General features: G+C 45.4%; 1 protein-coding gene across 8 annotated transcripts in view; it reads left to right on the top strand.

The window, feature by feature from the left end:
• The window catches only part of Vstm2b (V-set and transmembrane domain containing 2B), a 32,395-nt gene extending 8,032 nt beyond the window's left edge, over positions 1 to 24,363 (top strand). For all 8 annotated transcript variants that reach the window (XM_060366741.1, XM_060366743.1, XM_060366739.1 and 5 more), the window contains one exon: positions 23,924 to 24,363. In XM_060366741.1, the coding sequence (XP_060222724.1) occupies positions 23,924 to 24,012 (89 nt within the window). In that variant the 3' untranslated portion in view covers positions 24,013 to 24,363. The remainder of the gene's footprint in view (positions 1 to 23,923) is intronic.
• The last annotated feature ends 3,417 nt before the right edge of the window (positions 24,364 to 27,780 follow it).

The raw sequence follows: 27,780 nt of genomic DNA, 5'->3' as shown, positions 1-27,780 counted from the left end.
AAAAACACAGGTAGCTGGGCTATTTCAGGGCAGACAGTGCTATACCATTTCATGGGACATAGTGGCTCTTGATATTTCCATCACCCAGTAACCTTTGTCAGCTCCTACACAGGCCAAGAAGAGGGATATCTCCGACCAAGCCCTCCAGCTCTCCTTTGAAGATGAAGGGTGGTCAGATAAAGTCAGCCAGTCTAGGTACAGCGCCCTCTCTGGGAAGGTCGTGGGAGAGTCACTTAGTTGTGGGTACCTATGGATACTTCTCTGAGTCTGGAGAAATGGGACATGTAACCTCTACTCTAAAAACACACCCAACAGCTTTGATCGCATGGAGGGAAGGCTGAAACATTCAGAATGTTTGAAGGGTGGGTATTAACCTTTCTTCAAGACTTCCCTCAGCTTACTGCCAGATCTGGGTCTTATGAATTCTCCATGGAGGCAGCAGGCTCAGGAATATCTCAGAACCTCCAACAGCAAGAGATTGCAGCATGTTTTGGGCCTGATTCCTCAGATCTCCCTCCCCCAAGAGGCCCATTGCTCTTGGTTAATGGGCATGTTTGTAGTGTCTTTCAGTCAGGATGCTGGCAGAAGCAGAGGGTGCAGTCAAGCAGAGCCACTGAGGAGCATTGGAACACAGTATTTAGGAAACTAGAGGCAGTGTTGGGCAAGCCAGTAGAGGAAGGTAGCAAGTCCCCAGGACTGGCTGTTAGTACCATAGAATGCAGAACAAGGGTGGGTTAAAGATGGGCAGAAGTTAGAGTAGCTAGAGGACGAGGTTCCAAGATCAAGTCTGTGGTCTCAAAGTCTCAATAGGGGGCGGGACACTCAGTTGACTTGCCATGACCCAGCAAGGACTTGATGCCCATATGGGATGTTCCTAATATGGCCTCCTATTAGCCATACCCTTTTGAAAGCCAAAGATGAGGGCATCTGGGGAAGTTGTTGTCCGCAGAGGACAGCCCCAGAGCTTAGAGCACAGTGAAGAAAGGCAAATGGAGAAGCCAGGGGAATGAAAGGCTTACCCCAGCCTTTTCAGATTGGCAACTTCAAGAGTGGTCCTAGCCACCTCCTGGTCCCATAACCATTTGATCTCAAAAGACCTTCAAATACTGGTACTTGTGAATTGGGCTACTTCAGCACTGCCAGGTAACAGAGTAGCTTGCTCAAACCATTGCCCTTTTCCTACTCCTCAGCCAGAAGAGAAAAGCTTTCTTCACCCACCTGTGCCCAGATTGGCCATATATGTATTTGCACTAAATGTTTATGTTTAAAAATTCATTTGTTTCATGTTTTATTAATAATCTTGGGTTGGATTAGAGCAGGCAGAGAAGACTGTGTCACTTTCTTACCATGTGAGCCAAGCTGGTTACTCATGTGAATGCTGATCCACTGTCATAAACGCTTTGTTGCTAGTTGCCATTGAAGGTTGGTGGAGACAGAGTATCTTCCAAACACTTCAAATTGGGGAAAGGCACCTTGGAACCCAGCCCAGCCTCAAAAAAAGAATATGGTTTACAACAGAAAGACTCATGTTGGCAAGAGTTTCCTTCTGCAGGGAACCTGGGGTCTGATTGTGATCGGTGGACCTCTAATTTGCCTCAGGGCTCCAGTTCCAGGGAGAAACACCACAACCCTTGCTGGGTGTGTCTGGATGCAGAGAGCTAGCTTCCATCAGTATTTCAGTTAATGGTGAGACAACAGCCAAGGCCACGGTGTGACTGTGGTGTTTGGTGGTTAAGAGGCTGTTTCTCCTGGCAGCCACCCAGGGGGGAACATCCTTGGGTGTTGCTCTGGCAACCATAAACCGTGACTCAAAGGGACTTCAGATGAGGTGAAAACAGCACCTCAACCTGTGCCCTGGGTAGATGGCAAAGCTGGCACAGTGGTACGAGGCTGATGCTGGAGAATCAACATCCTGCAGAATCCCCAGTCGTCTTAACAGCAAAGCCAGAAAACCTGGGCTCAGGAGGACCTGTAGACCATTGCTGAAAATAATATGCTCCTCCCTGTAGCTCTGACACAAGGACCTTACTTCAGGAAGGAGGAAATAAGTGTGGCAAAGGGTGTCCTCAGAAGAGGGAGGGACTCACAGAGCATCCTGAGGGAGAAAAAAAAATGAAAGGATTTGTGACAGAACTGTTGGAGACTCACAGCTGGCAAAAGACATCTGCATCTTCTTAAAGAGTGGCAAAGTAAAGTCTTAGCAGTGATAGGAGACTCTCTTCCTCTCAGGCAGCCACTCAGATTCTGCCCAGCCCGCCCTCACGCGTCCCATGAATGGGGACCAGAAATGGCAGCTACCGGTTATTGACGCAGTCAGGAAAGGCTTCCTGTAGGTAGACTGTTTCCAGACTTGAAAGTCAGTTAGGGATAGCATCCTCTCAGCTTAGGTGATGCCGTGACAGGTCCTAGATTCTTCCATAGCTCCCCACCCGACTCCCTGTAATGGACTATGAAGGTTACATGAAATGAAATGGTTGTATTCTTCACACTTAGCCATAAGCAACCAGTCAGCTCACAGACCAGCCTTTCTCTAGAGACTCCCAAGAAAGACCAGCTGTTCCTGCGGTGTAATGGTTATTCATAGTTATATCTGCCTTTTACAGAGCATGTATGCCTGTCACAGTCACCTCTACTGTCAGCAGCAGTTATCCCTAACACTTCCTCCTCCTTCATCCCCAAGAACACAGCCCCTTCTCCAGTTTGTTGCTAGAGCTTAGAGCCTTTCATCCACAGTAATGGCAGACCCCTAGAGAAAAGCCAAGTGCCAGATTTTCTAAATGTCACCAAGAGCCAAACCACTAAAGAGCTTCTCATTAAACACACCGGGAACACATTTTTAAAGCTCTGAATGTTAAGGATTCCCAAGCATCCACAGGGATAAAAGAGGTCAAGTGCTTCTGTAATATGATATTGATTAGTCCTGCTCATGCGGACAGTGGTGAGGGCTTGCCTGTGGTCTAAACCCTGGGGCTTTATGGGGTTGCTAGCAAGGCTTTAAGGTATTTTTGCAGCACAAGGGGAGGAGTGATATCATGCTCTGATGATGTTTTCCAGGCACATCTTGCAAACTCCTCAATAGAAATGAGAAGTCTCACCTTGTCTTATTTAAAGGATGCAGGGAAGTTGAGGATGATCCAGTCCTGGACTTCTTCCCTGTTCCTACCTACTACTTAGGAAGGACCTTCCTCAGAGAGTGGTGCTTCCTAGGAAATGAATCTGATGGCTTTGGTGGTTTAAGGAAAGAGGCTCATGTAAATACCCTATTTTATATGGATGGACCCCTTTGGCTCCTCCAAGGTTAGGGTTTGGCTGATGTGGAGCACTGAGTAATGGAGACTGAGGTAGACACTAGCAATGGGAAAGCCCTCAGTAACTTGTTGAGTTATAAGGCTGAAACCTGCTTATGCCCTCCATGCAATGGCCCCTGAGACATAGACCTGCCCTCAGCAGCATGCTCAGATGAAGACTAGTCTTTGAAATGACTGGATTTTCTGTTCTGTCATTGTCACCAACTAGGATGAAACATCAGAGTTACTTTACAGTTGGCAAAATTGGCTGGTGTTGCTGTTCTGTTAGTGGACTTTGGGGGAGTGCTAAGTGTCTGTTTAAAATAAGAAACTGAGTTGGTGACTTTTCTCATCACTGTGACAATTGTCTGACAGAAACAACTTTTTTTTACTTTATTATTATTATTATTATTATTAATTACACTTTATTCATTTTGTATCCCCCCATAAGCCCCTCCCTCCTCCCCCTCCCACTCCCACCCTACCTCCCCTTTCTGCATGCATGCCCCTCCCCACGTCCACTGATAGGGGAGGTCCTCCTCTCCTTCCTTCTGATCTTAGTCTATGAGATCACATCAGGAATGGCTGCATTGTCTTCTTCTGTGGCCTGGTAAGGCTGCTCCCCCTCAGGGGGAGGTGATCAAAGAGCAGGCCAATCAGTTATGTCAGAGTCAGTCCCTCTTCCCATCACTATGTAAGCCACTTGGACACTAAACTGCCATGGGCTACATCTGTGCAGGGGTTCTAGGTTATCTCCATGAATAGTCCTTGGTTGGAGTCTTTGGGAAGTTCCCTATGTTCAAATTTTCTTGTTCTGTTGCTCTCCTTGTGGAGTTCCTGTCCTCTTCAGCTCTTGCTATTTCCCACTTCTTACATAGAATTCCATTCACTCTGCCCGACAGTTGGCCATCAGGCTCAGCATCTGCTTTGATAGTCTGCAGGGCAGAGGCTTTCAGTGGCCCTCTGTGGCAGGTTCCTAGGTTGTTTCCTGTTTTCTTCTTCTGGCTTTCAGAGGCCCTCTGTAGCAGGTTCCTAGGTTGTTTCCTGTTTTCTTCTTCTTCTGATGTCCACCCTCTTTGCCTTTCAGGATGGGGATTGAGCGTTTTAGTTACGGTCCTCTCTTTTGCTTAGTTTGTTTAGATGTTTCAATTTTAGTGGGTTTATCCTATGTTGTATGTTTATATGAGTGAGTATATACCCCGTGTGTGTCTTTTTGCTTCTGGGACAACTCACTCAGGATGATCCTTTCCAGGTCCCACCATTTACCTGCAAATTTCATGATTTCCTTATTTTTCATTGTGACAGAAACATCTTCAAGGAGGAAAGCATCATTTGTGTTCAGAGTTTCAGAGGGTTCAGTCAGTTGGGAGTGGTGCCAGTGGATTCTGACACAGTACCCACCAGGATGGAGAGAATTCTGATAGGAAGTACGGCTGGCCTATAACCCTCCAAAGCTTGCTCCCCTTGGCCCATCTCATCCAGCCATGACTCCCAGCCTCAACCGCAGGACAGTACCACCAGCTGACAACCAAGTTGAGAACTATAAGTGAAGCCAGAGTGGATACTTGAAAAGCTCTTTCTCACTGTATGCTCAAGGGTCCTCCTCCATCTATTTCAGAAGTGGGCATTCTGTTAGAGGACTGCCACAATGTTCCAACAACTCAGAAGTCTCTGAAGGCTGATTGTCAACAGGTCATGTCTTACTAGCATCAAATTGCCCACCCATGCTATTAGTTAGCGAGGGCAGGGGAAGGACTTGGGTAGGCCACCTATGCTGCCCATCCTTGTGAAGGACTCAAAGCACAAACCCAGTAAATGCTAGGACAGCTCAGGAGGGAGTGACAGCTACCACCATGTGTGACCACTTCATTGATTTTCCTGATATTTTAATCATTCCCACGGTTTAGCTAATTCATCTGCAGGCAAAAACAGGTTTGAGTGCCAACAAATTCTATTTCTGGACCTGGGAGCTCCAATTACCCAGAGTCACAGAATATAACTTGTCTTTCATAACACCGCATTTCCTCTGATATGTCAACTTTTGTGGGCTGTAATCCTGGCTCCATTGGAACTGGAGATGTGGTTCCATGCCCCAAGACTGGGAAGAGCCAAGAGAAAGACATCCACCTTGGGGGGAAGCTACGGTCTAATGTTCAGATCACTATGTCATAGCTGGTCCTGTGAAAGGTGGATAAGGATAGTGGTAGGTGGGAAAATGGCTCCCGAGACCTTCACATGAAGCCTGAACTTCCTGAAGTTTCCTGATGTAGTCTCTGTGCTTCATAGCATAGAACTTCCTTCTCTTGTTCTGGAGTGTGACTCTAGCTGAATGCCCATCTTAGCCAGATCAATGCAGGACATTGCATCTATATGTCCTATCGTCATTATGCCTAGAGCTAGTCCACTCACTCATTCACTCATCCAACCAATGTCCATCAGACATCTTTTTTTTTTAACACTGCTCTTTAATTTTTTTTCCTTTGGTTTGAAATGCTCTGCTTACAGGAACTAGTCTATTCATCCTCCTCTCTTTTGTTTCATATACTTTATTTATTTATTCACTTTGTATCCCAGCTATAGCCCTCTTCCTTGCCCCTTCCTAATCTGCCCTCCCTCCCTCTTCTCCTTTGCCCTTTTCCAAGTCCACTGATAGGAGAGGTCCTCTTCCCCTTCCATCTGACCCTAGCCTATCAGGTCTCATCAAAACTGGCTGCATTGTCTTCCTCTGTGGCCTAGTAAAGCTACCCTTCCCCTCAGGGAAAGGTGATCAAAGAGCCAGCCACTGAGTTCATGTCAGAGACAGTCCCTGTTCCCCTTACTAGGGTACCCACTTGGGCACTGAGCTGCCATGGGCTATATCCACGCAGAGGTTCTAGGTTATCCCTATGGTCCTTGGTTGGAGTATCAGTCTCAAAAAAGTGCCCTGGGCCCAGATTTTTTGGTTCTGTTACTCTCCTTGTGGAGCTCCTGTCTCCTCCAGGACTTTCTATCTCTCCCTTCTTTCCTATGATTCCCTACACTCTGCCCAAAGTTTGGCTATGAGTCTCAGTATCTGCTTTGATACCCTGTTGGGTAGAGTCTTTCAGGGGCTCTCTGTGGTAGGCTCCTGTCCTGTTCCCTGCTTTCTCCATCTTCTGATGTCTATCCCGTTTGCCTTTCTGAATGAGGATTGATAACCTTACCCAGGGTCCTCCTTCTTGCTTAGCTTCTTTAGGTGTACAGATTTTAGTATGTTTATCCTATATTGTATGTCAATATCCACTTATAAGTGAGTATATACAGTGTGTGTCTTTCTGCTTCTGGGATACCTCACTCAGGATGATCTTTTCTAGTTCCCACCATTTGCCTGAGAATTTCATGAATTTCATGATTTCTTTGTTTTTAATTACTGAGTAGTATTCCATTGTGTAAATGTACCACAGTTTCTCTATGCATTCCTCAGTTTAGGGACATCTGGGTTGTTTCCAAATTCTGGCTATTACGAATAAAGCTGCTATGAATGTGGTTGAGCAAATGTTCTTGTATACTTGAGCATATTTTGGATATATGCCTAGGAGTGGTAGAGCTGGATCTTGAGGCAGCACTATTCCTAATTGTCTGAGAAAGTGCCAGATTGATTTCCAAAGTGGTTGTACAAGTTTACATTCCCACCAGCAATAGAGGAGGGTTCGCCTTTGTCCACATCCTCTCCAGCATGCATTGTCACTTGAGTTTTTTATTTTAGCCATTCTGATGGGTGTAAGGTGAAATCTCAGGGTCATTTTGATTTGCATTTTCCCTGATGACTAAGGACATTGAACATTTCTTTAAGTGTTTCTCTGCCATTCGATATTCCTCTGCAGAGAATTCTCTGTTTAGCTCTGTATACCATTTTTAATTGGATTGCTTGATTTCTTGCTTTTTAACTTCTTTAGTTCTTTATATATTCTGGATATTAGCTTTCTGTCAGATACAGGGTTGGTGAAGATCCTTGCCCAATCTGTAGGCTGTCATTTTGTTCTGATGACAGTGTCCTTTGCTAAGCTTTTCAGTTTCATGAGGTCTCATTTATTGATTGTTGATCTTAGAGCCTGTGCTGTTGGTGTTCTGTTCAGGAAGTTGTCTCCTGTGCCAATGAGTTCAAGGCTCTTCCCCACTTTTTCTCTTAACAGGTTTAGTGTGTCTAGTTTTATGTTGAGGTCTTTGATCCACTTGGACTTTACTTTTGTACAGGGTGATAAGTATGGATCTATTTGCATTTTTCTCCATTTGCTATCTTTTTTCCATTGAATGGTTTTGGCATATTTGTCAAAAATCAGGTGTCCATAAGTGTGTGGGTTTATTTCTAGGTATTCTTTTCAGTTCCATTGATCCACCATTCTGTTTCTATGCCAGTACCATGCAGTTTTTATAACTGTTGCTCTATAGTACAGCTTGAGATGGAGATACCTCCAGAAAATCTTTTATTGTACAGGACTGTTTCAGCTATTCTGGATTTCTTGTTATTCCATATGAAACTGAGATTTGTAAAGAACTGTGTTGGTAATTTGATGGGAATTGCATTGAATCCATAGATTGCTTTTGTTAAGAATTGCCATTTTTACTATGCTAATCCTGCTGAACCATGAGCATGGGAGATCTTTCCATCTTCTGATAGCTGCCTCTATTTCTTTCTTTACAGAGTTGAAGGTTCTTTTTACACAGGCCTTTGACTTACTTGGTTAGCGTTACACCAAGGTACTTTATGTCTTTTGTGGCTATTGTGAAGGGTGTTGTTTCCCTAATTTCTTTCTCAGCCCATTTGTTTTTTGTATACAGGAGGGCTACTGATTTTTTTTGAGTTAATTTTATACCTAGCCATTTTGCTGAAGGTGTTTATCAGCTGTAGGAGTTCCCTGGTAGACTTTTGGGGTCGCTCATGAATACCATGAGACACCTTTTAAATGTAGGGACAGGTCTTTACTATGTCAGCACAACTTGAATATAGCCAGAGAGGTCTGAAAGTCTTACAGGGAGATAGACCCATACATCCAAAGCAAAAATTCCTTGTTATAGGTGCCATTTTATAGGAAGACCTTTGGCAGATAGGAATGATGCAGGGAAGCCTTATCTTAAGGAGGGCAGTTAAAGGTAGACTAAGGCCCTCAGAGATGCAGAGTTAAGGGGTCTCAGCCCTAGAAGGGGCTGTGGGAGTGCATGAACTGACTGCTGCAAGTTACCTCCTCTTTTTCATCTTCATACTTGGGACAGTGGTTCCTGCTCTGTTGACCGCTGAAGACACCCAGGGAGAAAGAAGTAACAGGATAGAGCCTGGAAGGCTCTCAAAGGCAGGCCAGAAGGAAGCTCAACTCCTTTTCTCCTCAGGCATTCTCCTTTTAAATACACAACAGTGCCCGTTGTGTTTGAAGTTAATACTTGACTTTCTTTGGAGACTGAGAGATGGTTTGGAGGGAGAACTTGACCCAGCCCTGGGAAGTTTAAGAGAGCCACAAAGGTAGAAAAGGGAAGGAGAGCAGCAGACTTAGAGGGCAGTCTGGTGTGGTTCCTGTATCCCAGCAACTCATTAAGGGAACAGTAGAGCCAGAGAAAGGAGGAGGAGGAGGAAATGACAAGTGAGAGGGCTGCTATTCCTCATCCGTCCACATTCCATCTCACTCCAGTCCAGTGTCCTCTAAGTCTTCCCTGCTTCTTTTTCAGCCTGGATGTTTCTTTATCCACCTAAAACTCCAGCCTTACTCAAGAAGGCCATACTATTGTAACATGAGCCAGCAGCTACTAAGCTACTGAAAGGTGAAGTAGGTGTGGAGTGTGTAGCCTAGACATAAACAAGAAGGGCAAGTACCTCTTATTTTCCCCCTACATCATTGTGTTTTGACATCAGGGAACTCAGCTCTGAGGGAGTCAGGCCTCTCAGTGGACTTAGCACTGGCCTAGAAGGTAAGTTAGATAGAAGGCTAGCCTGGGCCTTGTCACCATCACCGTGTGGCCTGGCCAGCCCTTTCCCCCTTTGGCCTCTGCCTTCCTACCTGTAAGACAAAGGGAGTACAAAGTAGTAGCATTTTGTTTCTTGTTTAGGGGATGTGGTATTGTTTGAGCTGGGGTCTCACTGTGAGTATAAGCAGAACTTTTCCTTCTGTCTCATCCCCCGTGGTGATGAGGATATAGATGTGAACCATCATGCTTGGCTTTGACTGGTAATTTTTGGACTGAAGAATATATACAAGGCATAGTGGTGGAACATGCCTACAATCCCAGCATCATTGGGGAGGCTCAGTCAGGAGTACTTAGGATTCAAAGCCAGAGAATGCTACACCGTGAACCTCAGTAAAGGGAAGGAGAATAAGAGAGAAAGGGAATGATTCTGAGAGATTAGGGAATACTGGTAAAGAATGTAAGGAATGGCTCTGGTACCTTATAGGAGGATTGAAAAGGAACAAGAAGACACAAGCCAGAACATTCTAGTACTTTATATTTCCCCAATCAAAACAACTTTGCCTTTCTGTTTTCTATTTTGGAGCTCACATATTTTAAAATTACCAAACTTTTCAGCACTCTAGCCTTCTGTTATTTATGGCATCAGTTACACATGAGATCTCAGAGGTGTACTGTGCCCATACCCTAGAGCCTATGACAACTGTTTTAATATTTGCTTATGGTGAGTTGGATGTAGAACAACTTGACATGGGACTGGGAAATCTGCACAAGGCCACTGTGGGCTACAGTGAGGTAGCGTGGCCATTGCTGGACACAGGGTGCCATTGCTGGTGAAAAAGGCTATTTCATGGCTTGGGATTGCAGATTCACAGTGGAGTGTGTGTGCTGGGATTGTTGTATAGTCTAACTGGATCTCATGCCAGAGTATGCACTGGCAATTAGTGCAAACAAGACAAGGAACATAACATCAAACTCTAGGGACAAAGGACACAGCATGGGATGAATCTCTGCGCTTTTCTCCCACCAAGAAAATACTCTGTTTTTAAGTTGACAATGTAAAGACAGAGGTCAGTGACTTCCAGGAAGGGGGATACCATGTGAAAATGTCCTGTTGTAGGATACAGACAGGAAATCCAAAGGCCTGACAAAGGGTTAGTTTGGCTCTGCAAAGAAAGCATGAAGCCAGAAAGAGTTCACTGGTTAAATAAGACCAATCTGTAAGACTTCAGGGGCCTTTGCTTTCCTCTGAAGGCCATGAGTCAGAGAAAAGAAGGTGGAACAAGGTAGGATTCTTTGAAAATGGTGGCACCAGCCAGTGTGGAAACAGAAATAGGCAGTGTGTGCAGTATGTGTGTGTGTGTGTGTGTGTGTGTGTGTAGACAGGTGGGTAAGTGAATGGATGGATGGATGGATGGATGGATGGATGGGTGGGTGGATGGATACATGCATAGATGAATGGGTAAGTGTATGATGATTGGAAAGAAAAATTATCAAATTTTTTCTTACTGCAACAAAATGCCCAACACAGGAAATTTAAGTAAAGAAAAGTTCGTTTGGGCTCATGCTTTAAAAAGTTATTTGTGGGTCCAAAGTGAGACAGAACACTGTGGTGGGAGCATATATTGGAGCACAGCTACCCACCTCATGCCAGCCAGGAAATAAAGAGGAAACAAAGAACTAGAGTTCCCTAAAACAGTTCTCCAGTGGCCTAACTCCAACCAGACCCCACCTCCAAAAACATCCATCCCCTCCCAATAAAACCACCAAATTATGAATCCATCAGTGGAGTAATCACTGATTAGATCAGAGCACTCATGATCCAATCACCTTTCCCATGATCCACCCCTTGAAAGGATCAAGCCTTCAACGTGTAAGCTGTTGGGGCAGAAGCATTTCAAATCTAAGCTGTAGTGACGGCTTTGAGGAAAGTAAAAAGGCATGTGGTTGGCTACATAACATGGATGAAAGGTTGAAAATGGATGGGAAAAGCAGCTGCTGGGTAGCTGGGAAGAGAGATGTGGGAATGAGTATGTAGCTAGATGAAACAGAATAGACAAAAGGACAAGTGGATATGTGGTTAAAGATGAATGAGAAGATGAGTGAGTTGAGAGCCAAGTGAACCTTGCAGGATGGGTGGGTTGGGGCTGCCAACATGCCTAGGTGTGGAATTTCTGGAACACATACCAGGAAAGATGCCATAGGAAGAAAGGTCCCAGGCAGTGGTGTGATCCAAATGCCATGCCAGTCCACGTTCTGTATCTACCTCTGAACCACTGGATAGATAGGACAGTACAATAGGCAGAAGTGGGGCACAGCCAGCCCACAAAAAGCCTCCAGCTTTCTGAGGCAATGTGTGGTGTACCCTCCAGTGACTGGACACTAAATTACCTGGGGAACAGAGCCTGGCTCCAGACTTCCTGATGATCACCAAAAAATACTGTAGGCTTGTCTCTTCAAACATTAAAATATATCCAGTCTCTAGATGAGTGGATGAATAACTAACTGTATTTGCTTTAAAGATTAATGTAACAAGAAAATATACAAGATCATATTTCATGATATGTGTATTCTAGGGTCATATTTTAATGCATGACACATCCTGGGCAGTTCCTTGGCACTAATTTTATTTAATGATCACATGTGATAGACTTTTCTAAGCACTATCACTGGGCAGTTAAAATGCATTAACCATTTTGGCTAAACTATATTTCTAGAGGAAAGTCCTCAGTGAGAAACAGCATGCAGGTATCCCTGAAGTTGGAGATAGCCAGAGGTTGTAAATGGGAAGGCAGGCCTGGTAAAGCTGATATTTCTGTTCATAGGTCTCTTCTCTGCCCTGGGACCAATACCACATGATAGGTGATTGTCAGACCTGGCTCTGCAGAGAAGTGTAGGGAGGCTGGGGCAAGGACCTCTGCTGTTTTGCTTAACAGTGAGGACCTGTGCTATTTGTTTAGCAGCCTGCCATGAGCAACCACTGAGAGACCACTCATTTTGTACCTGATCCAGGGAAACCTTGGACAGTCTGACTCAAAGACCATGAAGACAGAGCAACAGAAAAGAACACCAGATGACCTGAATGGAAATGGGCTGAGTGGGAAACTTCAGGGAGGGTTTGGCACACTTATCCATTACCTAGCTCCAGTCTGCAGTCAATTTAATGGGCACACAAGCACCCCAGAATCCATAAATACATGTGTCACATTGGAAAGTAGACTCAAGTATCCTAGAGCAAGGGTTCCCAAATTGTTTTCCTTGAAACCCTGTAGACTGCTATGAACAGTGGTGTTATTTCTAATAATTATGTTTATGTTTGCATGCTTATTTGGGGATCAAGAGCTTTGCCCATTCTGAGCAAGCATTATACCACTGAACTACACCCCTAGCCCCTCACTTGTAGATTCTAGGCAGGTGCTCTCTCACTGAGATTCATTAATCCCTTGCCAGACTTCTGATGGTTGTGTTTTGGTTTCATGTAGTAATTAGTTTGAGAAAACAATTCTACCATTTAATTATGTTTTAATACAACTTATATGGCCCAAATTACATGTAAAAATATGTGCACAAATTATAAATAATATATTATATATTATGAAATAGACAAAACCCACAAATATACTCCACACATCAATGCACTAGCTTCTAAGTAAGGGTCTTGGAATAGCTTCTAAAAATGCATGTTGCATAATAGAACACTTAAGTTAAGGAAGAATTGAGTGGAAGAAAAAATTGAAATGTGTCTGAGGAAATGTACCTGAGAGATGTGTCTGAGTCATAGTCAGCTGGAAGGTCAGGTTACTGAGCTGAGCTCCCTGGGGATCGAGGAAAGGTTCTTACCCTGAGGTGGAGGCTATGTATGGAGCATCTGGATACTTCTGCACAGTGAGCAGCTGGGAAGTATGAGAGTGTTCAAGCATTTACTTCAAACACTGCATCTCACACTACAGGCAGTTTGCAACGAGACAGAGAGACTCAGCTGAGTCACCGTCTCCCCTCTCCCTGGCTCGTCCTCTGGCAGAAGACATGGGTGTCAGAAAGCAAACACACTCACAGCTGCCCACACACAGCCTAGGGGAAACTGAATTTGCTCTAGTGTCCTTGGGACAAGGGGAATCTCTAACCTGATGCCTGAAGGCAACTTCTGAGAAGGGGAAGACACATGGGTGAGGGGTGTGGAAGATGAAACTAGAATGAGGCTGGGTCCAGAGGAGAGCTGATACAGTGAGAAGCTGTGCAAGGGAGGCAGTACAGGGCAGTATTCAACAGAAGCAGAGATGTCTTGGAATCTTCCTGTGGGACCTCTGAGCTCAGCAGGGGAAGGTTGGTCTACTTCAGAGTCCTGGAATATAAATGTGATCTGACAATAAAAATGCCATTCCTGAAGGCATGGTGGCAAGAGAAGTGAGTGTACACAACTAGCCTCCCTATGGGAGTCTACTTTGCCTGGAACTTGATTCCCTCAAAGGAAAGAGGAAGCGCGTGAAAACTGCCTTCTGGAGAGGGTTCACAAGAGGTCCTAGATGTCTAGAAAGCCTGGAATAATTCACAGATACCAGAAAGCCACTGGCCAGAATGCTCTACAGGTACCCCAAAGCTGTTCAACGTTAGACAAGTCACTAACTCTAAGACTTAACCCATGAAAGGGAAAAATGGGTTCTACTTCCTAAGGTCACTGGGTGTGGGTCAAAGGAGAAAATTCTCACAAAGGGCAGGGAATATTTCTAAGCACTAAGAATATTTTGGGTGCCTCTTAGCACTCCATGGCCCCAAAGATTATCAAACAAAGTAGAATGGGTGTGGGGTCTCCTCAGATGAGGCTGTGGCTCAGTGGTAGAGTGCCTGCCTAGAATTCCCCAGTGGGGAGCTGGGGATGTGGCTCAGTGGTAGAGCATCTGCCTAGAATCTCCCACTGAGGGGCTAGGGTGTGGTTCAGTGGTGAAGCACTTGCCTAGAATCCTCCAGTGAGTGGCTGGGGTGTGGTTCAGTGGTAGAGCATTTGCCTGTAAAAGCTCTTGGGTTCCAACCCGAGCAATCCCAAAAATGTCAAATGAAACCCATTAGTCTGTACAATTAGCATGAACCACAAGAATACTATGAAAATAAGTTATTGTGAATGTTAAAAATTCTGGAGAAAACTCTCCACTCCTGCTCTCAAAGTAGCCAGGGCTGGGCTCCAACTATGACCAGTAGGAAAAATGACTTTGTTCTTTGTTCCCAGGACAGGCATAGGTGCTGTCTATAGTCCACTGTATGGACAGAAGCCAGGCTGCCTGAGTTCAAGTCAGCACAGCTGACCTTAGTGTGGCCTTTATCTGTATCAAATAAAGACAGAAACGTGTTTCTGTGTTTCTATTAAACATGGGTTTCCAACAGACAGTGATACCGTGATCTAAGTATAGCCCATGAGCTCTTTGAAGTAGGCTGGCACTAGACACTGCCCACTGTTTACTGAAATTCAAAGTTAACTGTGTGGCTTATAATTTATCTGGAAATCTCAGATCTTAGTTATTTCTCATTGGATCTCAATTTCTTCATTCTAAAGTGAAGTGTGTGTGTGTGTGTGTGTGTGTGTGTGTGTGTGTGTGTGTGTTTAAGTAAAACTTGGCAGGGTGGGATTCTATACACATCTGTAATTCCAGTACTCAGGAGGCTGACGCAGGAGGATTACCAAACTAATCTGGGCTGCCAAACAAGCTCCAGGCCCTGTGGATGGCAGAGATATACTATCTTGGCTTTCTGTACTATAATGGTTGAGGCAGGCTCCCTGGTGGAGGCAACATGCAGTCAAGATATAAAGGATGGGGCAGTCTCAGGGAAATTCTTTAGTCATTCTATACATTCTCACTTTGAGTTCTGGAAAGGACCATGGACCAGCATCCGTGGTTGGAAGTGTGGAACTCTTGGGATGATCAAGAAAGGTTCTCAAGGTGAAGCTGAGGTGGTGGCTCTCTCCTCTGGAGTGGGGGTCTGTTCAGGGCTCTGCACCTTTGGATGCCCTCTCCAAGTACATGCAAGAAGCAATTTGGGCATTGGTGGCAATGAAGCCAGGAAAATGTTTCAGAAGCCTGAAGCCACCATTAAGCTGCAGCAGAGGAATGACTCAATCCCATGGCTGTATGCTTCACTCACCTACGGTAGGTTTAGATATGATTTTAAAAGGTTTAGTTCCCCAGGTGGTGGCAATGTTGAGAGGTGACTGCACCACAGGAACGCCAACTCCACTGCAGGGTTAATCCATTGCTGTCATCATAGCTGAAGGGTTAGCTGGGAAAAGGAGGAGCATGGATGGAGGAACTTCTCCATGGAGGGTGTGGCTTTGAAAAGTATATCTCACCCGCCCCGCCCCTACCTTTTCCTTCTGTTTCTGGCTGCCATGGGGTGAGCAGCATCCTCCTGTTGTGCCCTTCTGCCATGATGGTCTGCCTTACCACAGCCTCAGAGCAGCGGAACATATCCTGACGCCTCTGAAAACATGAGCCGAGGAAATCTTTCCTCCCATGAGTTGATTTATTCAGGTATTTTGTCACAAACACTCCGGAAGTAGTTAGGTCCCTTCCACTGCCTCAGTCGGGTGGGGAACTAGGGGAATTGGCTGAAGCAGCAAGCCTCATGGGCCTGGGTAGGATGAGTGATCAGGAAGCCACCAGAAAAGGGCACAGGCACCAATCTCAGCTGCAGTCTATGTCTCCAGGCCCCATGCCAGCCTTTTCTCTAAGAGATATGTAATTCCTTTAAAACCCAACAGCCTTAGCTAGTTGCTTGTAGTGAATTCTCCCCAAACAAACTCCCTTAGTGTTCAATTATTCCTCACTGGCTCCCTTTGGATAAATATCCATGAAGAGGCTTTAATTAAAATGTCAACAGGGGAGGCAGCCTTGCATGGTGCCATCTTCCCACTCAGCAGCAAGCTGGATCAGTGCAGAGGCCAGCAGGGGAACCAAGAACTGGGCTTGCCAGGAGGGTCAAGCACCATGTCAGGGAAGGGGCCTGCCCCTGCCCACTGCACAGCTGAGCACAGACCTAGTGGGATTCATGCCAGATGCCTCCTCAGTTCTGAGCCAGAGCTGGCTCTGACTCTGTGAGCCTGGACATCAACAAATGGCAGGGTGTGGAGATGGGTATGCATGAGAAAGGCTGTACAGGAACCCACTGCACTGAGGCAGGGGTGGTGGCTGGCAGCTCACCTGAGGCCAGGTTAGGGATCAGGAGGGCAAGAACTGGGAGGTTCCAGCCAAGAAGAGCAATCAGCCTCCATGGAAAAGTAGGAGCTTGTGCATTTTCAAAATCTATGCACTTATAATAGGAGTCTCCTAATTTACATTAGAATTTACTTTTTTTTTTTAAGACTCTAAGACTACAACCCAGGCTCCTCCCTCATGTGGCCACTTTGTACCTGCCTTGCCTATGGATAGGCTCTGCAGAAGACAGGGCTTTTGACTAGAGAGGCAGGAAGTAGGAAATTAGGAAACTGTGATGAAGAGTAAAGGACGGTCCCCTGAAGTAAGAGACTGCCTTAGTACTGGCCTTTGCTTCTGGATGGTATGTAGAGAAGGGAGGATGCATGACATTGACCCTGGCCAGGATGCTGCCCATGCCCTCTTTGTTTTCCTTCTTACAGGAGAAAGGTTAAGGACCAGAGGTGACCTGCTGCCCTCAGAGAGAGTGCAGGTGTAGCTGGAATGACAGAATTCTCAGTTCAGGTCCTAGAAAAGGAGTGGTCTCTCTAGCCTTGAATGGAGGTTTGAGTTCAAACTCGTCCCTTTGTCTCATCCACAGAGGCTGCAAAAGAAGAAAGCAATACAATTGAATATGAGTGCTCAAAGGACCCCCTTTCAGCATACTTGGCTTGGGTCCCTAACTTTTTTAGCCAAGAAATCTTTGTTCAAAAGACAGCTTTAGAATCTCATAAAGTGTTCAACAGCTTTTAGTGTGCTCAATAGAAGGGAGACCCAGCTGTGGGTATACCCTCCAGGGGTCCTCCTGACACCACAGCCAGGCTCAAGGGTGGAATGGCTTTGCCCATGAGAGACGGGGCAGTACCCACCTTTGGACCAGCTCTCCTGCTGCCTGCACTATATATGTGCACACATTCTGCAGAGCTCTGCAAAGAAGGAGGTACAAATAGGCAAAGCCTGCAGTGCCAGCCTGTAAAATGAGCTCCAGCCCACTCACACCACCAGAGCCAGAACCAGCTTGCTGACCTAAAAATATTGTAACTCTACTTACACTTCTCATGCCTAGAAAAAAGAAGGAAGGAAGGAAGGAAGGAAGGAAGGAAGGAAGGAAGGAAGAAAGAAAGAAAGAAAGAAAGAAAGAAAGAAAGAAAGAAAGAAAGAAAGAAAGAGAGAGAACTGCAGTAGTTTGGGAACAACTCTGAAAAGCACCTGGCTGAGTGTTGTGGGTGTGTAAGCTGCTGAGCAGGCCAGCCTTCCCCAGCCCTGCCACAGCTCTCAGCCTGCAGAATCAGGACATCGGTGGTTGGGTCAGAGGAACCTCAGCCCTCCACGCAGATCAGATGCCCCTGGCCCACATATAGGGACCAGTGCCACCCCCACAGGGCTCCCTGTTGGTCAGATTTGTGTCACTCACTTGCCACCATGAACAACTTAAAAGGAGGAATCTATATTTTGCTCCGTTTCCAAGGCTTCTGTCCATGGCTTGTTGCTTGGGGCCGATAGTGAAGCACACATGGTGGGAGCATACAGTGGTGTGAGACTATTCAACTCATGGTAGGCAAGAGAGAGAGAGGCTAAGACACAGAGCGACAAACTCCCTCCAGCTAGCTCCCGCCTAAAGTCTCCAAGGCCTCACAAAACGACACCGCTCCCTGGAAACAGAGCCCTCATTCTGGGATGAGGAGACCTCAAATCCCAACTGTAAGCCACCCTGGGAGCTTCCTTCACAGGCTGGACTCTACGAAGAGAGCAGAGCACAGATCAACAGGAAGTTCAGACACAGCCTCCTCCTTTTATCAAAACATTTACATGGTTTCAACAGTTCTATGCACTTTTTTTGATAGGGCTTTAGAATTGTTTTGTTCCCGGATAAACAGAAACGAGAAATTTCCCAGGCAAAAGCTGCTTTGACTGAGATGTGTGCGTGTACTTGTGTGTATGTGTACGCTCACCCATGCACACACCCATGTCCGATGCATTCTTTCTGGTTCCTAGTTATTTCATTTTATTTATTATTTCCACTTCCCAACCATCCTCCATTTCCCTACTTCCCTTTCCTCCCTACTTCCCTCCTTTCCCCTTCACTCTCCTTCCCTTCCCCAAACACAGTATCAGGTCTCAGTATTTAGCCCAGGTTGACCTGGAACTTACAATCCTTCTCCCTGAGTGCTGGTATTATGTGCCACCACACTTGACTCCAAGTCTCTTTTAAACGGTTCCAGAGTATCTCTTATCCTGTTCCATACTTAAATGATAAAAATTAATTTCTTCATTTTGAGCTCAAGATACTTCAATTTCATTAAGAACTATCAGTAAGGCAGCAGTGCTGGCTGGAGGTGAAGATGAATCAGTCAGTCTGCTTCCCAGGGCTTCCCTCGTCTCCTCCGCTCCAGCTTTATCATGACTAATAAACTTGTGTGCACTCCAGCACTATTCCTGTTTCTCCACAGAAAGGGAGGAAATAGCCCATGAGGCTCTTAGCATCCAGTAAGTTCAGCATACTAGCCTATCTGTTCAGCTTCATGCCCTAGGAATATCAGAAAAGAGGCCACAACGTAGGCCAGTCGGCCCATCTGAGCTGAGCCAAACACAGCCACCCAGCATTGTCTACCTGTGCCCTACAGTCTCAAGCTGCATTGCACCTGTCATTCCCAGTAGCAATGAGCAGTGCTGGCTGCATCTGAGAGACAGGGAAGTAGGGACTCAGGCCCCGGATGCAGAGGAGACCTGCAGCCCAGTACATCACAACAGAAGATTTCCCTCAAAGAGTGTGAGCCCTTGGTCAATAAGATCTAGAGGTGTTATAAAAATAAGTGTATGGTATTGTAAGTGGTGATTAATATTTACTATTGATATATCTTCTGGTAAAGCTGCCGTTAATCCTAAACAGCTGTATACCCAAATCACCACACAGAGACAATGCTGGGCAATAGTTACTCCATCCTAAACCTCCAAGCACTCATAGTTTCCTAACATTTAGATTTCCCACATTACACTTGTTTTTAGTGATATATTAGGTCCAGTCCATCTCTCCATGTCATTCCAAGATCTCTGCTCCTGCCTCTGTTCCTCCCAGCTCTTGTCTGCCCTTCTCTCCTCCTCCTTTGCCTCTCACCTTCCTATCTTCTGGCTCCTCCCTCTCTTCCTAATTCCTTTCCATTGTTCAACATTGTGGCTAGTTGCTTTATTTTGGCATGGTTACACAAAGTTGAGACAGGTGATGCTTAGAATAGGTATCACAATGCAATGTCCGGATTGAAACCAGAGAGTGGAGGAGAGAAATCAGCATTTGAATGAACAAGGGTAAGGTGTATACATTTCAAAAGAGCATTATACCAACAGTATGGGAAGATAGTTTTCCCATGCTGGAAAGGCTCCCTCCTGGGAGGGTATCCACAAAATCAGTTCTTCAGTCCTGTTCAGCTAAGACTGTTTTCTTAGAATTTTGTTCTTGAAGTTGGTTCTCTCCCTCCACCTTAACATGGCTTTTGGAATTGAGCTCAGGCTGCCAGACTTTCAAGCATGCCGGGCCATGTTATGTATATTTTTTTATGTGGTGCTGGAGATCAAATTCAGGGCCCTGTGCATTTGGATAAGCGCTGTTCCTCTGAGATATATTCCTAGATCCTGATTTTTGTTTGTTTGTTTTGAGACAAGATCTTACTTTGTAAACCAGGCTGATCCTCCTGCCTCAGCCTCCTGAGCACTGAGATTGCAGATGTGTCTAAGCAACTTGGCTTACACTGGCCTTTTCTGAAACTTCTGTTTGCATAGCATTGACTATTTGGGTCTATTATATTGTACAGGACGTCTTTTCCTGTGTGACGGAGGACCCTAAAAACTCAGTGACTTTGGTGTGACATCATGGGAATTTGCTCAGCTCTGTGATTTTTCTGGGCTCATCTGGGAAGTTTCTTACTTGGTCTCCACTGGGCTCATCTAGGAAGTTGGTGCTAATTCACTTGGGGGTTGATTGGTATAGAGGGACTATCTCATGACCCTGGTTCTTCAGCAGGCTGACTCAGGCTCTGGCTCAGGCTTAGACAGTTTGTTCCAAAAATCACAGCCCTCTGTAAACTTTCGTTTATCTCACTGATTATAATTCATTGTCTACAATATGTCATGTAGGAGGACACTATCACAGAATGTGCATGCTGAAGACAGGAATGCCTTTTAGTGGCCATTTCTGCAGCCTGCCTTTATGATATTGCTTAATCAAGATCCCAGTCTAGTGATACCAGCCACAAACATACTAATTTTACAGCATATGCTACAAGACCCAAGGAGGTAGAGGGGGCTTCCTACGGTAATACAGAAAGTTAGGAACAGACTAGACTTAGGAACCCAACTGTGGCGACCCAGATATCCAGCACTGGAGACCCCCCAAACCGTGACTTCTACCTTCCTTAGGCATCACCTTAGGTAGCTACCATGTGATTCTCTTGTCCCTGATGTTTCCGCCTCTGGACTAGTTAAAAGCTGCTTTTTGTATAATGGGGATTGAACGCAAGTCTTTGTGAACACTATGGACCACTGAACCATGTGCTAGGGTTTGCAAGATTATAAAGATCAAAGGCTAGGTATTGGAAGGCTCGCAGGATATCTGATCTTATGACCAAGAAGCACCATTATCTCCTTTCCTTCTATTCAGACCATTGTTTTCCAAGTGCCTGAGAGCCTCTGTGAATTACTTTCAGACCCCTAGCCCTCCATCAACTCACCCATTACCATATCTGTCTTCTTAGCAGTATCTGACAATAAGGAAGTGCAAAGGAGTATTACAGTGTTTGGAGCAATCAGTGCTCTGTGATTCTTTCTGCTGGTGATGGACAGAGGCAGAGTGGATGGGCTATGGGATGGCAGAGGGAAGACTGTCTAGGAAACTAAGATCAGAAGGCCGGGGGGTCTGTCTTGCACTTCTCAGCCTGGGTCAGGGCTGTGCACAGAAAGAGCAGCTCTGGAGAGTCAGGACAAAGGAAAAGCCTGACTTCTCACTCCATAGCGTGAGCCAGTACCTGTCCATGTGTGGTCAACTGGAGTCATGGAGTTCCTGGCTAGATTATCTGTTCAGCCCTTCTTTTACAAGGGAGTGAAGGAGGCCTGAGGCCTGAGTTCTATGACATACACAGTTGCAGGCAGAGCAAGATTAGTTAGGGAGTAGGGGAAATGCTTTGAGCAAAGGAATAATGGCTGGATCCATTTGCATCATGCCTACATATGTACCTGGAGGCCAATTTACCACACCCACACATGCATGTTTACACAACTACCACAGACACAGAATCAGCCTAAGTGCTCACAAGATGACTGGATAAAGAAAATGGCATTTTATATATACACACACATTAGAATTTTATTCAGATAAAATTGTATTTTCAGGAAAGTGGATGAAACTGGTAGCCATTGTGTTACACAAAATAAGCCAGCCTCAGAAAGACAACTATTATGTCTTTCTAGATTTTAAATTCTGTGTGTGTGTGTGTGTGTGTGTGTGTGTGTGTGTGCGCGCGCGCGCTCTCTCTGCTCTCTCTCTCTCTCTCTGTGTATCCATGTGTGATGAAAATAGAAGGGGAAATATTTAGGAAGGAGACCAGCAGTAGTGGAGACTAGGGTGGGATGGGATGGGGCTATATTTAAGCAAAGTCTGATGAAAAACATGTATGGAGTAGTCACTATGATGCTAATTAAATGAACAAATCACTTGGATGCTAATTAAATGAACAAATATCTTTAAAAAAAAAAAAAAAGACTAACTACAATCCAAGGCCCAGGGGACATCCCAGAAAAGAGGGCAGAAAGATTGTAAGAGCCAGAGGCAGGACATCTGCTGCAAGACTGTGTCTTCTATATATGACAAGAAATTGCACCCATGTAATCACAAGAGTATGGCTGCCTAAACAAGACCTGCACAATGGCAACACTAGTTGTCATGCTAATGGGGACAGAGGAAAAACTCACAATGTCTCACCCCTAGATGAAGGCAATTAATGGCTCCTAGGAGAGGGAGAATTACCCTTCTTCAAGGATGAGCCCTATAATAGCTATCAACCCCATGTAGTCAGCCCCAAACACATACACATATGGGCAACACAAAATCAGCAGGACACACACACACACACAGAGAGAGAGAGAGAGAGAGAGAGAGAGAGAGAGCTAAAATTAAAGAAGGTGTGAGTTTGAGGCAGCTGGTGGGTTACACTGGAGGAGCTGGAGGGGGGAGAAGGGAAGGGTAGACATGATATAAATTCAATTCTCATATGTTAAAGTCTGAAAAAGCACTAATATCAAAAACTAAAAAGAAAGAAGATTGACAGTATTGTACATATTAAGATCAATAGTTCCCTCCAGCGGTTAAGAGCACTGGCTGTACTTCCAGAGGTCCTGAGTTCAATTCCTAGCAACCACATGGTGGCTCATAACCATCTGTAATGGAATCTGATTCCCTCTTCTGGTGTGCATGAAAACAGAGCAATCATATACATAAAATAAATAAATCTTAAAAATTAAAAAAAAAAAAGAATGATAGTACCATTACACATTCAGGCCCAGCCTTTTTTTGGGAAGCCCCTCATCCGACCTGCTGGAGATAAGTAGATACCAGCTTCCTCAACAGCAGCCAGAGCCAGCAGCTTTGCAAAGTATCCACACCCTTTGTAAATCTGGTGTTGACTAGTGAAAGAGCCTCCCACAACCCTCCTAGGTGCAGGGTTGCAGCCTGGCTGCTGAGAGTAAAGGGGAAATTTGTAGGACAGCAGTCAGCAGTGGTGTCTCCCAGCACCATGGCAGAAGAGCAGTTAAACCCAGGAAAAACAGCACATTTTGCAGCTCAGGAGCTAGAGGTTCTTGGGTGGCCTTTCTGTGGCTGCACAGAGAGGCCTTTGCAACATCTAGACACTTTGAGAACAGATGGGGAGCTGAGCAGTGGCCCAGAGGAGACAAGAAGAAGACATACATGGAGTTAGGGCCCACAGGCAGACCAGGCATCCAGGCATTGGAGAAAGGGGTGGATGTGGCGCAGTCTCTGTAGAATCTTAGGTATGAACCCACACCAGGACATGATTCCTGAGCCCCAGGACTTGCTTGACAGCATGGTTATCGAGGGAAGGCTCACACACAGCAACCTCAAACCCCTCAAAGTAGGAATTGTGCGGATGCTGAGCTGTGCCACCTAGGCAGGAAATTAGGAGAAGTCACAAGGAGGCCAGAACTGTGTGTGGGTGTGGCATCTTCACGGAGAAAGTGGGAGGTGAGCCTTTGTGTCAAGGACACTTTAAAGAATTGTGCTGGGGGCAAATCAAGAAGGTTCTCTTTAGTAAAATAAGGCAATGCCTTGGAATTTTGAACTACAGTCTAGCACTTCCACCTCAGGGCAAGGGCACTTGTGTCTGACAATAGTTGGTTCCGTCCTTAAACGGAAGCAGCCTCAGTTGCCTTTACCTAGATACTGTGTTTTCAGGAGCCTGGGAAAGCCTTCCTCTGTCCTGGTCTGCCTCAGGGCTCCAGATTCTCAGGAATCCGGTTGACTGTCTATTTTCTCTTCATGTGCAGGTACTGGCCCTGGCTACAGCACAGACCCTCTGCTGTCTCTGCTCTTATTAGTGCTACATAAGTTTCTGCACCCGCTTCTGGGGCACTGACAGCCGTGAAACCTCAGCAGGCACCCCGGGAGGACACCTTGCCACGTGGACACAGAGACCAAGGGAAGCATGAAGAAGTACATGCGAAAATAAATAAATCATATTTTTGGGGAAGTAACAAAAATCTAGAAGACTTAAATAATGCATCAAGTTTCCAAATAGGATGGAGTGCAGGCCGTGCGGTGTGCATGGGGCACCAGGTTCTTCACGGCAATGTATTTTTCTTTCCTTCACATTCCCTTCGAATCTTCATTTTGCACGAACTGTTGAGCAGGTACCTTGAGGATAATATGTGAAAAAAAAAAATGTTGGGTCAAAGCCTTTCTGACAAAGTAAAATATTTTTAGGAGATTATTGTGTTTAGAATTTTTTTGAATTTACATTTTCTTTGGGGGCTTTTCTTTTTTTATTAAATTATTTCTTTGGAGATACTTTGATTAAAAAGAAACACCATAATTAAAACTCACTGTCAATAATATTTATTTTTAAATAAAGATTGGAAACAAGGATATACAGTTGTTTCTAAACTGTATTGTATATTGCTGAATGATAGTTGAATGAAGAAAAAACTTTTAAATAGACTTTCTACAGCTATGTATGACTGTCAAGCGTCAGTGCCCGCTGCAGCCAGACACTGTGACCTCCTCTTCTCAGACACCAGCTGAATGCCCCCCAGCATGGAAAGCAGCCCAGGACACATGGCTGGGCCACAGAGAGCAGACAAGAGTACCTGCCCAACCTGCCAGGGGACAGTCGACTTCTTAGAGGCAAGAATGAATACCAAAAGAGAGAACTACTGCCAAGAACCAGCTATCCCCTGCGGCCTTCAGTAGATCTGAGGCACACTTATCTGCTGCGAGGTCACAGACCAGCCTGTACTGGCCCTAGCTTTACTGATGATCAAAAAGGGAGTTTGGAGAGATGGTTAGTCTCCTGTACTCTCTCACCTTGTACCTACAGGTTGGCTTCTAGCCTCCGAAATCTGTGGGTTTGGGTATAGGTTGCATATCTTAGAGACACTAATATGCTCTGGTAGCTGGTTATTCTTCATTTCATGACAGGACTCCAGTAAGTACACAGACCTGTGGTTTGTTTAAAATATAGCCAGACTTTTATAACTGTTGTTTATTTTAATGTTTTGTTTTGTTTTATTAATTTTGAATTGGTTTATTTGAATGGCACTTTTTTTTTTAATGAGAAGATCTCATGCTATAACCCAGGGTAGCCTAAAATTTCCACATAGCCCAGGCTGTCCTTGAACTTGTAAGCCTCCTCTGTCTCCTCAGCCTCCTAAATGCTGGAAGTATAGGCATTTGGCACTGTGCCTGGCTTAACCTTTGTATAAAACACATGGTTTTGTTCATATTGTTCACCAAATTCTTTCTTTCTCCTTTGGCTTAGCATGTGTTGTGACTACATTTTCTAGCTACCCAGTGGCAGGTGGGGCCACAGCACCCACAGGATGAACAGGTTAATTCAAGACACTTGGTGTCTGATGCAAGGCTCTCTGAAGCACTCTCCTCCGGTATGATAATGTGAACATTCAAAATAGCAAGCCTACCCTGCTCTCCCCCCCGCCCCGAAGCTACAGAACGCTAATGACTGACAAGCAGCACTGACTGACACAATGCTTGCTTATTTCAACCCAGTGGTTTTTGGAGGGCTCCTTTCTACTGTAGCACAACTGACTAGCTCAGTATTTAGACAATCAATTGCTTAGCTAAGAAAAAAAGATAAACCTTATGTTTGGAAAATCTCACATGGGCAGGGACACCAGCATGACACTTGTGCCTGGAACGCTGTGCGAAGAAAGCCTCAGGACCACTATTTCTAGTGGATGCATCAGGCTGTTCCATATTTCATTTCTACTGATCAGTACCAATTGAGCTGTAAATTTAATCATTTTGCCTGGTGGATAGTGATTCTGTCCAGAAAGATCATCTGTTTTTACAGTGAACTCGACACGGCACTAGGCTAGCATCATTGTACATTTTAGTCCTTTGTGCTTGAAAGGAGAGAAAAAGGCACGATGCCAGGTTGAATGGAGACATGTGTTGGACACAGGGTGATGTGCCAGGTGACCAGGGAGGAGGTACAGAAAATCTGCCCCCATCAACAAAGCCAGATCCTGCTGCTCAGGTTAAGTAATCCAGGTGCCCACTTTGAGATCCCCACTTTGGTGTAATGGGCATGAGGAAGAAAGGCAGGTGAGCAGTGGAGACACTGTTCTCCTGGCCTCTTCTGGGATCTCAGAGATGGGTGATGATGCATGCTTTTAATCCCACTCCTCAAGAGGCAGAAGAAAAAAAGAACTCTGTCAGCTCAAGACCAGTTTGGTCTACATGGGGAGTATTAGGCCAGCCAGAGTCATATGGTGAGAACCTGTCTCCAACAACAATAACAAACAAACCCAACAAACTCAATAAACATAATTGGCAGCTGGGACACAGGGGGATAAATGCTCCATCTCTTAGCATGGAGGACAACCTGGACACCTGGCCAAGGTTCTAGTGAGCACACAAGAGCAATTGTTGGATGCTCTAAGGACCAAATGACAAAAGTATCAAGGAAGTGAATGTTTAATCTCTTCACGTGTACTCCAACGACAGAACAAATGGAGCTCACAAAGAAGCTCTTAAACAAGCAGAAAGCAAGAGTGAATACCCCTGGCCCTGGGCTCTGTGCATTGGTTACCAACATCCCTGCTGGTGTGAGCACAAAGGGAGAAGTGTGCACCTGCAGATGCACAATGTAGACTGTGGGCTGAGCCACTCCTGCAGCTCCCCAGGAAGACAGAAGCACAGTCTGCATGGAAATGGACACTCTATACACAAGTCTGGAAAGACAAGAGTCTCCCCTACATTGGAAAACTGTAACACTCATTGCCCAAATTCCCTTTCCTTTTCGTGTTTGATTTTAGATAAAGAGAGGGCATGAGTAGGTTTCAAGGACAAGACGACTTATTTCTTTGTGACAGGCACACATTGGGTTGTGTGGTTCTCTGGTCCGAGTTGGTGAGCAGCACCCTGTCTGATTAAGGGACTGGAACTGTGTAGGTCAGTGTGGCAATTACTTTACAGTGAGAGCTGGAGGAAGAACAAGAATCACAGGCTGATCCAGGCAGTGAAAGCAAACAGAAGGATGGGGAGGTGTCCCGGGCCTAGGGAAAGCCCTGAATTCTGCAGTCCTGATAAAGATTGCATGCTGGTTGTAGTACCTCCCAAGTGTAAATTTACTCATATTTTTACACAGTAGTCAGTCTTTAATAGCAGTAGTCAGTCTGTCCTTGGTGGGACAGACATAAATTCTTAAGAGTTTCACAAGATATGATCAAATACAGCAGCATTCTGAATTCTAATCTCACCCTAAGTCCATGCTCCTAGAGACAGCTCTGACTCAGAGGACACAGGGTTTAACTGACCCATCCAGGGTGGGCCTTGGTTCGAACACAATAAGGGCAGCCACTTGGGGCTGTGATCAGAGGTAAGGGGCTTCTGGTGCATCTGGATGAGGCCCATCCCCTGTGGCTTTGCCAGGAACCCTCTCCATATTATATATTTTGACAACGAGAGCTCCCATGCCACCAACATTTCTGAGGTTTCAGCTTTGGGTTTCCTGGGCAAGACATGGCAAGAGGCTCAACCCATTCACATAGTTCATGCACATATCTGCATTGTGCTCACCTACACATCTGCACAGGGACACTCCAGCCAGGCTGGATGTACAGGCTTTACACAGTCACAGGGACACCTGCTATCATCAGCCAAG

The sequence above is a fragment of the Meriones unguiculatus genome, chromosome 14 (assembly GCF_030254825.1).
Source record: "Meriones unguiculatus strain TT.TT164.6M chromosome 14, Bangor_MerUng_6.1, whole genome shotgun sequence".
NCBI lineage: Eukaryota > Metazoa > Chordata > Mammalia > Rodentia > Muridae > Meriones > Meriones unguiculatus.
The sequence above is the reverse complement of the archived record's forward strand: the minus strand, read 5'-3'. Positions and strand labels throughout refer to the sequence as shown.